Source organism: Lipomyces oligophaga (assembly GCF_038497815.1).
Source record: "Lipomyces oligophaga strain CBS 7107 unplaced genomic scaffold V1516scaffold_6, whole genome shotgun sequence".
NCBI classification, from domain to species: domain Eukaryota; kingdom Fungi; phylum Ascomycota; class Lipomycetes; order Lipomycetales; family Lipomycetaceae; genus Lipomyces; species [Lipomyces] oligophaga.
This window is the reverse complement of record NW_027117790.1, coordinates 682,732-693,444: the sequence shown is the minus strand read 5'-3', so window position 1 is coordinate 693,444 and position 10,713 is coordinate 682,732. Positions and strand designations below refer to the sequence as shown.

At 43.6% G+C, this 10,713-nt stretch overlaps 4 protein-coding genes across 4 annotated transcripts; 2 read left to right on the top strand and 2 right to left on the bottom strand.

Annotated features, from left to right (window-relative positions):
• Positions 1-158: 158 nt before the first annotated feature.
• Positions 159-1,310, bottom strand: V1516DRAFT_678669 (mitochondrial 54S ribosomal protein mL57). The gene is made up of 3 exons (XM_066922786.1): positions 845-1,310; positions 577-791; positions 159-497 (listed from the first exon to the last, which is right to left on the bottom strand). Exons 1-3 carry the CDS (start codon positions 1,170-1,172, stop codon positions 303-305), a joined length of 738 nt encoding a protein of 245 aa, XP_066776247.1. The 5' UTR covers positions 1,173-1,310; the 3' UTR covers positions 159-302.
• A 37-nt stretch (positions 1,311-1,347) lies between these two features.
• On the top strand, positions 1,348-3,924 carry V1516DRAFT_640568 (terpenoid cyclases/protein prenyltransferase alpha-alpha toroid). Its single transcript, XM_066920097.1, has 3 exons — positions 1,348-1,695; positions 1,753-3,465; positions 3,523-3,924. Exons 1-3 carry the CDS (start codon positions 1,507-1,509, stop codon positions 3,796-3,798), a joined length of 2,178 nt encoding a protein of 725 aa, XP_066776246.1. The 5' UTR covers positions 1,348-1,506; the 3' UTR covers positions 3,799-3,924.
• V1516DRAFT_640565 (H/ACA ribonucleoprotein complex subunit) lies at positions 3,925-4,518 on the top strand. Its single transcript, XM_066920096.1, has 3 exons — positions 3,925-4,013; positions 4,108-4,318; positions 4,368-4,518. Exons 2-3 carry the CDS (start codon positions 4,141-4,143, stop codon positions 4,382-4,384), a joined length of 195 nt encoding a protein of 64 aa, XP_066776245.1. The 5' UTR covers positions 3,925-4,013; positions 4,108-4,140; the 3' UTR covers positions 4,385-4,518.
• A 58-nt stretch (positions 4,519-4,576) lies between these two features.
• V1516DRAFT_627325 (Nin one binding Zn-ribbon like-domain-containing protein) lies at positions 4,577-6,038 on the bottom strand (the record flags this gene model as incomplete). Its single annotated transcript, XM_066919784.1, has 2 exons — positions 4,577-4,781; positions 4,837-6,038. 2 exons carry the CDS (start codon positions 6,036-6,038, stop codon positions 4,577-4,579), a joined length of 1,407 nt encoding a protein of 468 aa, XP_066776244.1.
• Positions 6,039-10,713: the final 4,675 nt, after the last annotated feature.

Here is a 10,713-nt window from a genome sequence, read left to right as displayed (position 1 = left end):
GGAGGCAGAATAATCAGGCAAATATCTTGAATTTCTTGTAACCTGGCAATATATCAAAAAATACAGGAATCTAGCTTGGATGACATATGTCATGTAAACCCAGTATCCGCTAAAGTAGACTGAAACAGCGTACAAAACAATTATCAGCATTCTAGCGCAGTTACGTCAATACATTTCCATTAGTTTCTATATATTTACAGTTCTTAACCTGTTAGACCAATTATTCACAGGCTTTAGAAATAATCAAATGCAGCTTTTAGACTCCGATTCTCCTCCATATGAATTGCAGATTCAACCTCCAGCTACTGGACATCTTTGTATCGTAATAGCCTTCCATTATTCGTGAGTGTCATAATTCCATGAGGACCACCAAGAATAACGTTGTCAACGAACTGCTCGGCTACAGCAGCTCCTAAATGTAGAGCAACAGCGCCGATCGACGCATAGAGAACATGCGACCCAACTTCATATAAACCAGTAGCACGAGGACTGGACATCTACTTTGAGTTAGTTTCATATTAATTGATTTGCAAAAACCAATATCATTTCATGCAATCCATTAAATGTGACACACACCTTTTCAGGATCGTTGATAAAAGATGGCTGCCATAGCATTATTTGTAGAAGGTCAGCATCTTTAGCCACGGAAAACGCAGCGAGTCGACTTTTTATAAGTGACTGCACAGTAGTTGAAAGCAGAGCATTCACATCCCTCCCAGCTACAGAACCAGGCTCATTTGATGGATATGATGATCCAATCATACAGACTTGGGCAGTGAAAAAAGTCTTGCCTATAAACCGACAGTTAGCAGATTTTCATAAATCAAATTTATGTAGAACTTACCAAAATATGCCAGCCTATCGTTATAAGGTAAAATCCCGTGTCGATAGCTTTTATGTGTGAAAACTTGCGTCAACAGTTCTTTAGGCAATGCAAACTTCTGGTTGTGTTCGCCAATCAGTCTCTTCCAAGCTTCTTCGACGGAGTCGTTCAGTAATGTTTCTCTTTGAACATAATCCGGTGCGTCACTCTTCACGGTAAGTTTTCCTGGATTTTCAAACCCGTCTAAATAAACAACCGTCCGCCGTGCCAAAGGCTGATATATTCTCTGTTGAAAAAGACCCGAGCTAGAGCTGGATAAAGGCCTAACGACCGCCCGGATGCGATTCATTTGCGTCCACGGAAACACGAAATGAACGGCAAACACTTGTTATATTATACAATTGTCCGGAAGCTCTGTTCTATCCCTATTGGAGCATGCCCTTCAATTCGTTTCGTTAAGTTGAAGCTTTGTCGTGTTCAGCGTGATTCTCAAAATTATTTTGCTGTCCCGGAAACATAAATATCCCATTTCGCGACGTTTATGTCCAGCAGTTAGAGATCATGTGACTGAAATCTTGATGGAGCTGATAGAATGATGTACTGTACTAGATTGAATCTAGATTGAACAAGACAATACTTGATCGTACTCGATCGTTTATGTGGATATAAAATACTTTATAATAATGTCACGATATCCGCTTCTCTATCCACTGCCATCGGATCGCTATGGTCTTCCGAAGACAGACAAGCAGCGATGGAGAATGCTCACTGACGCCGTCGGACGATGGAAATGGACTTATTTGACAGACGATAAGGATGCCCAGCAATTTCCTCAGCGTGTTTTTGAAAAATATCAATTAGGAATAGAGACTGTCAGTTTCATAGGGTTTCCTGGTAAAGGTGAAATCAATCTAACTTCGTTGTCTTAGGGTCTTCCTAACTTTGAATCTCCCACAACCGCATATGAGTCTGCCCTAAACGGATTACGGTTCTATAAACAGTTACAGTTAGACGAAGGTCACTGGATTTGTCGCTATGGTGGACCTATGTTTCTAATGATTGGTACCGTAGCTGCACATTACGTTACAGGAACTCCACTACCAGATGAGTGGAGAATTGAGATGATTCGATATCTAGTCAATACTGCTCATCCAGTCGATGGAGGATGGGGTTTGCATTCCGAGGACAAAAGCACTGTTTTTGGTACTGCCTGTAATTACGTTGTTCTAAGACTGTGCGGTATGGATGCAGATCATCCTGTGGCGGTTAAGGCACGTCATACGTTGCATAAATTTGGAGGTGCCCTTGGTGCTCCTCATTGGGGAAAGTTCTGGCTTTCGGTGCTCAGCTTATATAAATATGAAGGGATGAATCCAGTTCCGCCAGAGACATGGATGCTGCCAGATTGGTTACCTATACATCCTGGTAGATGGTGGATCCATTGCCGACAAGTCTATTTACCGATGGGATATATTTATGCCAAAAAGATCAGCGCAACGCTTGATCCTCTGCTAGAATCACTTCGCGAGGAACTTTATACGCAACCATTCGACTCAATCGATTTCTCACAGCACTGTAATACGGTATCTGAAATAGATATATACTACCCTCATACACAGATTTTGAATATGATTAATCTGGCGATGTCTGCATACGAGGCCTATATTCGACCTGACTGGCTGAAGGAGAAGGCTTGCAATCATGTTGCTGACCTTGTTAGAAAAGAATTAGAAAACACGAAATTTCTATCGGTGGGACCTGTCAGTTTTGCCATGAATGCCATTGTGATCTGGGATAACGAGGGCCCGAAGTCAGAGAATTTCTTAGGGATAAAGAATCGATTTGTAGATTTTATGAATATCAGTGACGAAGGCATGCTCATGGCGGGTACGAATGGAGTGCAAGTTTGGGATACCAGTTTTACTCTTCAAACCATGTGTTTGATTGGCGCTGCGGATTTGCCTGAATTTGAGGATACTGTTCGGAAAGGTTTGAAATTCCTCGTGAATTCTCAGTTCACGGAAGAAGCGGTGCCGAACTCTTACCGCGACTCGCGACTTGGCTGTTGGCCCTTTTCCACCAAAGATCAAGGATACACAGTGAGTGACTGCACCGCCGAGGCATTGAAAGCGGTTCTGATGGTTCAGAAGCTGCCATACATGAAGATTGCTATACCGGATGAGAAGATTTATCCGGCTATTGATGTACTGTTGACCCTACAGAACCGGGGCCGTTTTTCTTTTGGCAGTTTCGCATCTTACGAAAAGATACGTACGACTCCAATGCTAGAGATGATCAATCCAGCCGAAGTATTTGGAAAGATTATGGTTGAATATCCATATGTGGAGTGCTCGGACTCTGTTGTTATTGGGCTTTCGTATTTCCGAGATCATTCTACCTATCGGCGTGACGAGGTTGTGCGTGCGATTGATGATGCGATAGCGTTCATCAAGTCAGCGCAAGACCCATTCGGTGGCTGGTACGGATCCTGGGGTATTTGTTACACATACGGCGGTATGTTTGCTATGGAGGCCCTATCTTATCAAGGCGAAGTCTACAGTAATTCCGATTACGTGCGCAAAGGATGTATGTTTTTGGTGAACAGACAAGAGGATGACGGAGGCTGGGGCGAGAGCTATCGAGTAAGTAATATAATATCCAAAATGCTCTTTTCATTAACCTAACAAATCTGATTCTAGTCTTGTGAAACTGTAACTTATGTTGCACATGAACAGACCCAGGTGGTTAACACGGCCTGGGCATGCATTGCTTTGATGTATGCCGAATACCCTCAGGTGGAAGTTATTCAACGTGGCATCAAATTTTTGATGAAACACCAGCAATCAAATGGAGAATGGAAATCAGAAGGTATAGAAGGTGTATTCAACCGAAGCTGCATGATTGAATATCCTAACTACAAGTTTTACTTCACAATAAAGGCGTTGGGATTATATGCAAAATTGTATGAAACTTAGATTGCATAATGTTTGTCAGTTCAGCCGAATATAAGGTTAATTTTTATAATAATAAGGTAGTAAGGTTATTAGGTACTTGGTAGGCGAATAATAATATGAACATATGTGTTTTTTTTGCATATAAAGTAAGTAAATTAATACCTGAAACACTTTTAACTTGGATTATTCTTCTTAGCAATAACTTAACTTCGTTAGTCCTGATATCCGATTTAAATGTAGGTGTAAGGCGTTTGTGTTATTCCCAATTCGAAATTCGAAATTCGAAAGGAATTTTTTTTTAATTTGTGCAATATTGACATAACTTCAAAGCATCTCGCAAAGCTACTACATCTACAGGTTAAAATGCATTTAATGTACACTGAGGGCCCAGATGGTCGCCGTCTTTACACTTTGAAAAAGACGACTGACTCTGGAATTATCACCAAGTCAGCGCATCCGGCGCGGTTTTCACCCGATGACAAGTATTCACGACAGCGAGTTACTTTGAAGAAAAGATATTTCATGCTCCCTACACAGCAACGTGAGTTTTTTGGATTTATACATATAAAGGATAAGAATTAATTTTGTAGCTGAACCAGCGGTGTAACTACAGGTTGGATAATGAACTTTGGAAGAAGTCAGTGTACGATATTGGCTGGGTTAGAAAGCTTAATGGACTATTCGAGAATATAATTCTTGTCAAAAATAAGGTTAATTGATCTATATTACATATCATGTTTGTCAAATGTAAATTCGTAAGATAATGAGTGTGCGAACAAAATACCGAGATCCAAAAAGTTTACTTCTTTTTCCGCTCATTGACATATCGGCTGCGACCAACTTTGACACCCGTTTTCAAAGCAGCTTCCCGTTTATAAGACCCGCTTGCAAACGGAGAGTCGCTGACACCAGCTGAACCAACCCATTCTTCAAGCATTTTCTCGTTATGGCGGCGCTGCCAGGTATCATTTTTCACAGCTTTCAAGTACTCCTTTTGATCCTCTCTACAGCACACATAAGTTAGTAGATGTATATGATTGAAAAATAAAATATGCGTACCGCAGCAGTATGTCCTGCACATTTTCTGTACCTGATTTCCGGACTTTGCGACTCTGTGGGTTCGTCATACTGTATCTATCGCCACGATGCGACCACTGGAAATTCTTTTTCAAATGAATCTGGATTTGGCCCGTGCTGGCCGATGTTGTGACCGTACATCTCAATAATGTTGCTCCCCCGCAACGGGGACAGAAATGGATCGGTTTATTGCCTGTCGGTGGTGGAGTGAGGAAATAGCAGGCATGGCAGCGCAGCATCCAGGACCGGATCCGTGTGATTAGCCGCCCAGAACCTGGATTGATGACATGGATCCCTATCTGGAGTGCGACATTTTGCATCGCAAAATCACTTGATGCCATTGCTATTTGGGGTACTGCTTCTCCTTCGAGCTCTCCTGCTGAATCTCGCAATCCGCTATCGAGAAGTTGGTGGGTCTCGATATTGTCCGGAGTGATCCAGTCTCCATCGTCGTCGTCATTATCAGCACTGTCGTCATCAGTGATGTCAGTGGAGTGGATGTTTTCGGCAATGCCGGATATTGAAACAGAATCGTCAGGTAAAATAGAATCTTCTGCAGAATGTGCTTCCAGCTCTGATATATCCTCTGAACTTATCGTCTTGATTTCACCTGACGTTTCTTCCGGTACCATCTGTTCGGCTAACGGCTCTGATTCTTTGATCTTGACAACTGCAGGGACATGTTGTCCAGCCGATTTTGGACGACGTTTGCTTGATTTCGACTTTCGGGGAACCGTACTCCAGCCGTCATCGACCTCCAACCCCGCTACCTGTTCGGCCACGTTCTCAACAGCAGTATTCCGTGTTGACTGTCTGGACGCAACCACTGTAGCAGGCGATGATGCAATCTTGACTGGGGCTTTCCGTAGATGTTCGCCAGACCCTACAAGCTCGCATTCGATCTCATATGACAGCGCAATGATATGTAAATCTGTTGTGCTCAGAGCCGAGTAATCTCCAGTTTTCCTCGCAAACTCATTTACAAACCTGACCGATTCTGGTTTCGGCTGCCGTAGCGTTAGCCGGTCTCCCCATAGCAATAAGTTTGCTCGTGCTCGCTCATCTCGAATCTCTGCATGTACTGACGGCGTTGTTACAAAGACTTCAGCAAGTTCATGCAACGTACTATAGGCGTTGTTGATTAGCGGCCCAGCGTCAAGGACCAGAGTATTTATGCGCGACATCACAAATGGGTTAAAGACAATCTAGTGTTGAAGTGTCCAGTGAATAATAACAAGCTGAGTATTTCAACATCAATCTTCAATGCTCGCAGGTAAAAAAAAATATCTTCCCAAAATTTCGCGCCGTGTCTCTCGCGGCTCATATGAGATTAGGTAATTTCATAACAGTGAACAATTACATAATCACAGGATAGGCGGGAAATCTACGCTTCAACCGACTTCTGTTTGAAGGTTTATGTAGATAAAAATAAAGAAATCTCAATTCTTCTGTTCAGCTATTAGTAAATTGCGACCAGCATACTATCAGAGGATTTCGAATTGGGTATCTAAATAGTTTGGGAGGTGGAAGAACAGTCATTTTGGTAACTCCCGTGAATTCAGAGTCGTACACAAAGCCCCATACAGGCAGGTTCGAGCGTATCTAGAAAAAAACATGAAGACAACTGCTACTGCGGAATGAAGCTAGAAATACATACTGCAGCTGCCGTGTAGTACTGGCTACTCGTCAGTCTGCGTCTACGTCTGCATGCAAGTCTGCTCGGAGATGTGTCGACGATAGCTGCGAGAGGGCTGGTCTCACCAATTCGGGCATGACCTCCCGCTGGAGCGGCTACAAGCACCTGCAGGCGTTCTGAAAGGCAGAACAGGCAGAGTAGTGCGGAGTGGGATTTGTTGAGCAGCTGGACAATCCCCCTGACAGTTGGAGTCGAAATGTAACTTCGAAAAAAATAAAAATAGATTAAGACAAAAATAAAATAAATAAAATAAAATAAAATAGGCGCCCGCTGCGAGAGCAGCGGCTGGAGAAGATCGCGATATATTTATATTTGCTTTTACTTTATTTTGGTTGGGAGGGGGCACTCTGCAGAGAGACTAGTTCGACGTTTCTGGCTGGTCTCACACACAGCTCGCACTCTGAGGACTGAGCGCTTCCTTCTGTGTGCTAGTTCAATAGAAATACTGCTGCGCTGTGTTCGGCGATTAGTTGCGTTATGATCGTCGCCATATATGCACATTAATGGATCGTATAATCATGCAAGGCTTGCGGGCAAGGGGGGTTACAGAGCGGAGGATACGGTTGAAAGCATGCGTGTTCAATGAGTTGCAAAATGCTGCGTATTTTTTTGCAGCATGACACATTTGCAAATAGTTCAGTATCCATTGATTAGGTATAATAAGAGATTTGTCGCAACGCAAATTTGTTCTAGAGGAACTCGCATTTGTGAGTGGGTACGGCCTGCACACTGCTCAATCGAGAGCCAGAAGTGCGAGCGACCAGCACAATGGTAGAGCTCTCATCCCACAGAGTCGAGAAGCACCGCGATTGGCATGCGCAATGTAAGAAACATGAAAAAAAAGGAGGATTGCTGATCGTAGAGGATATTTTGCCGGAGAAATATTCCTGCACTTCTGCGACAGAGAGCGACCCAAACGTGTGGTATCTCTGTCTGTCTGATCGTATTTTGAGCAGAGAAAAAAAAGTTTCCTCGTATCTTCGTAGGAACTTGCGTAGAATCATAGGGCTGTTAACGCATCTCTGCAAACGCAAAAGACCTTCGAAAGGGTACGCGAATCTACAAACACGCTTATCTGGGTCTGCACTCAGAACTACGGTCATTTGTTTGTCGGAATTCTCCGCCCGACAGAATCAGAACTAGACATCGGACGGAAGGACTGCGAATGCTAGCTGTTGAGTGAACCAAGAGAAGATGGCTTCATAGCAGAATATCGAGTCGACGACTGTGAAGCAAAGATAGGGTTTACCACTGTTGCGGGTCCAGGCTAGATTGATGAACGCAGAACTGGGAGCTCTGCAGTCATGACACGTGTGAGAGCGACGAAGTAAGACAACAGAACAAAACCAGCTTGGTGGACAGAAATGACGAGCAATAGATTGGGAATATGGTACTGTCGGAGAGGATTCTGGTTTTTTTCCTGCATTGCAAGCTACTATAGTCGTATGTTTTATTTCCTGTTGGTTAGCCTGGTTTGGCTGTGTTCGGTTGGGCCATGCTACAAGCAGGACAAGTAGGGTGAGTGGCTTAGGACTACTGGCGCAGGAGAAAAGAGATCTCTTTCGCTCGCTCCGCTCAATGAGGACAAACTCTGCGAGCGGCTGTGGGTTTATTTTATTTCCCGTTGGGCTCGAACCCGAAAATGTCGGATCTGCTTTTAGGTGAATTCGAAAGTCTGCTATTACGCGTTCGCTAGCGGAGCCGATATCGAGAATTGGGTAACTTTTTCTCGAGGCGGCCGTCGGCGCAGAAATTGCTACTGCAGTTCGAAGTTGTTCTGTTTGATCCTCAGCGCTGGTCCTGCAGTTCTCCTGTAAATCTGAGGTACAGTTGTTCAATTGTTGTTCAATTGAGGATCGTCCGCTCGCAGATTCTTACTCGACAGTCCCGGTCAATGGGTTTTCTCTCGAATTACTACCACCACAGTCCTAGAATTTCTGACGCTCGCACGGTCTACCTTCGTAAGTCTCCTTCTCACTAGCTTCTACTGCAATGCGGCTCTGCCCTCTGTCTTGTCTCCCCAACCTTTCCAAGCAGATGAGCCAATAGCTGGAGTTCTAGCATGAGCAACTACGACAATCCGGCCGCTGCGGGACCTCCAGAAGGTCTGGATGCAACTAAGAACCACCCAGAACTTGCGCGAGTCCCCTCATAAACTGGAATCTGAAGTACAACCGAACAATACGGCATCCGCTGTCTCTGTACGTCTGTTATAATTTTATGAGCGCGCTTTGGAGTCGAGACAGTCGTCTCCAGCAAACAGCAGTCTATGATGCCTCACGCGGCCTTATTGCAATATGCAGACAATTCCTGTTAATATCGAGGTTTGGATTTTGCTTCCGTAGGCTCAATCGCATAAGCGCAGCAATAGGGACTCGAACGGCAACCTCCGTAGCTCACTCAATTGATCACTAAAATTTTAGCGGTAGCCAAGGTTTATTAGCTCCTGTAGAGCTTCTCCCAATGGCGCGCTCTACGTCGGTCCAAGTTTGCTTAGTAGAGTTTGTCCGATATTGGACAAGCCGGATACTAAGAACCGACACACCTATAGTTTCCCCGCCGCAATACCCAAGTCATTCGCTTTCCAGGCTAGCACTGCCCAGGACCACCTCGATTCCAGCGCACTTTCCTGGCCTATTCAATCGCAACTGAGATCAAAATTAGGGGGAAATAATTTGAGCACTTGGTAAGGAAACAGTTGTTAAATCCTGTTTTAAAAACATGGAATTTCCAAATATAATACAAATTCAGCGAGGATTTTGCTCTGTTCTGTTTCTCGCGTTTGCACTTTTCTTTTCTTTTGGCTTTCAAAATCGAGTCGGAAGATAACTCAAGTTTGAGGGGCTTGATGACTTAATTTGTTTAGAGATGAGCTTATGGCGTACTGATCGTAATCAGCAACGCAGTATTGTGCACCGTAGAATTCAAGCTAGCATCGCATGTTGAGATGCTGCGCACTTGGTGAACCTGTTCTGGTCGCAAAAAATTAGTAGACACAGCAGCGTTGGAAAAAGAAATGCCTAGATGATGAGCAAATATTTTAGAGAATTTTTAAATTGCATTTCTCGATAGTGTGGACGTATGACCTTGATATGCACTATATAATACCGGTATTGAATTGATCCGCCATGTCTTTCCAAGGGGGTGCACATCTTGTGTGCGCAGATCAATTCAATATAGTCAATACTATTGAACTGGCTAGTATATAGATTAGCCAATAAGGATTTATTTTCTACTGTCAATTATATATTTATTCCTTATTTTAACCAATTATTTGTTTATATTCATTATTCTTTACTCATTATGAAAGTGTATAATTAATGTTTAATACAAGAGTCTAATATCAATAATGGCATCATTAGATTCAGATCCGTTCTCAGTCCTAGATGCTCCTTAAGACAATACCACTTCAAACCTAGCTAGCTATCAGATATTCGCATCAAGTCGAAGGTACAGGTATCTCAGTCGATTTGAATCGAGTCGACCTATAGATATACAGACTCGCGATGGCCGAAAGTCGAGAACTACATTCTACTCGACTCTGGTGAAGCCTTGTTGAGTTCACACAGAGCTAGGATCAACGATTTCTTCTTTCTTTTATCAGTAGTGTTCAGCGTCTTCTCTATATCGCGCTCGAGGCCCAGAAAAAACACAGCAGCCAGAGTAAAAGCAGACAAAGCTTAAAGCATAAGATAGTTAATTAAAATGAGCGTAGCAAAGAACAAATGCACCTCCTAATCTGCAAAGATTTTCTGGCGGCTGGGCCCAACGCATACTCACTCAGGCTTGACGATCCAACAAAAAAAAACAAGTTCCAAACCGCGCAGATTGAGTGGCTTGAAGAGTAGATATTCAAAGAGATCGTCGCCGTTTTTCTCGGACATTATTTCGGCACGGATCGAAGCCGACTAGCCATATCATCGCTCAGGCTTCCATGGATGAGGACATCGCCGAGAACCCATGCGAAGAAAATGGGAAAGCTATCGCTATCTAGAATTTTGGATCTTCGGTATTCGCTTTTGCGCTTCCTAGACTTACCGACTTTTAGTGAATCTCGCATCAACGTGTTTCTGTCAGACATTGGGTGACAGTCAGCAAGCGATGCACCATCACCGCATAGTTGACGATAAATTAGCTAGTTTCCAGCTAGCACAGAAATGGAA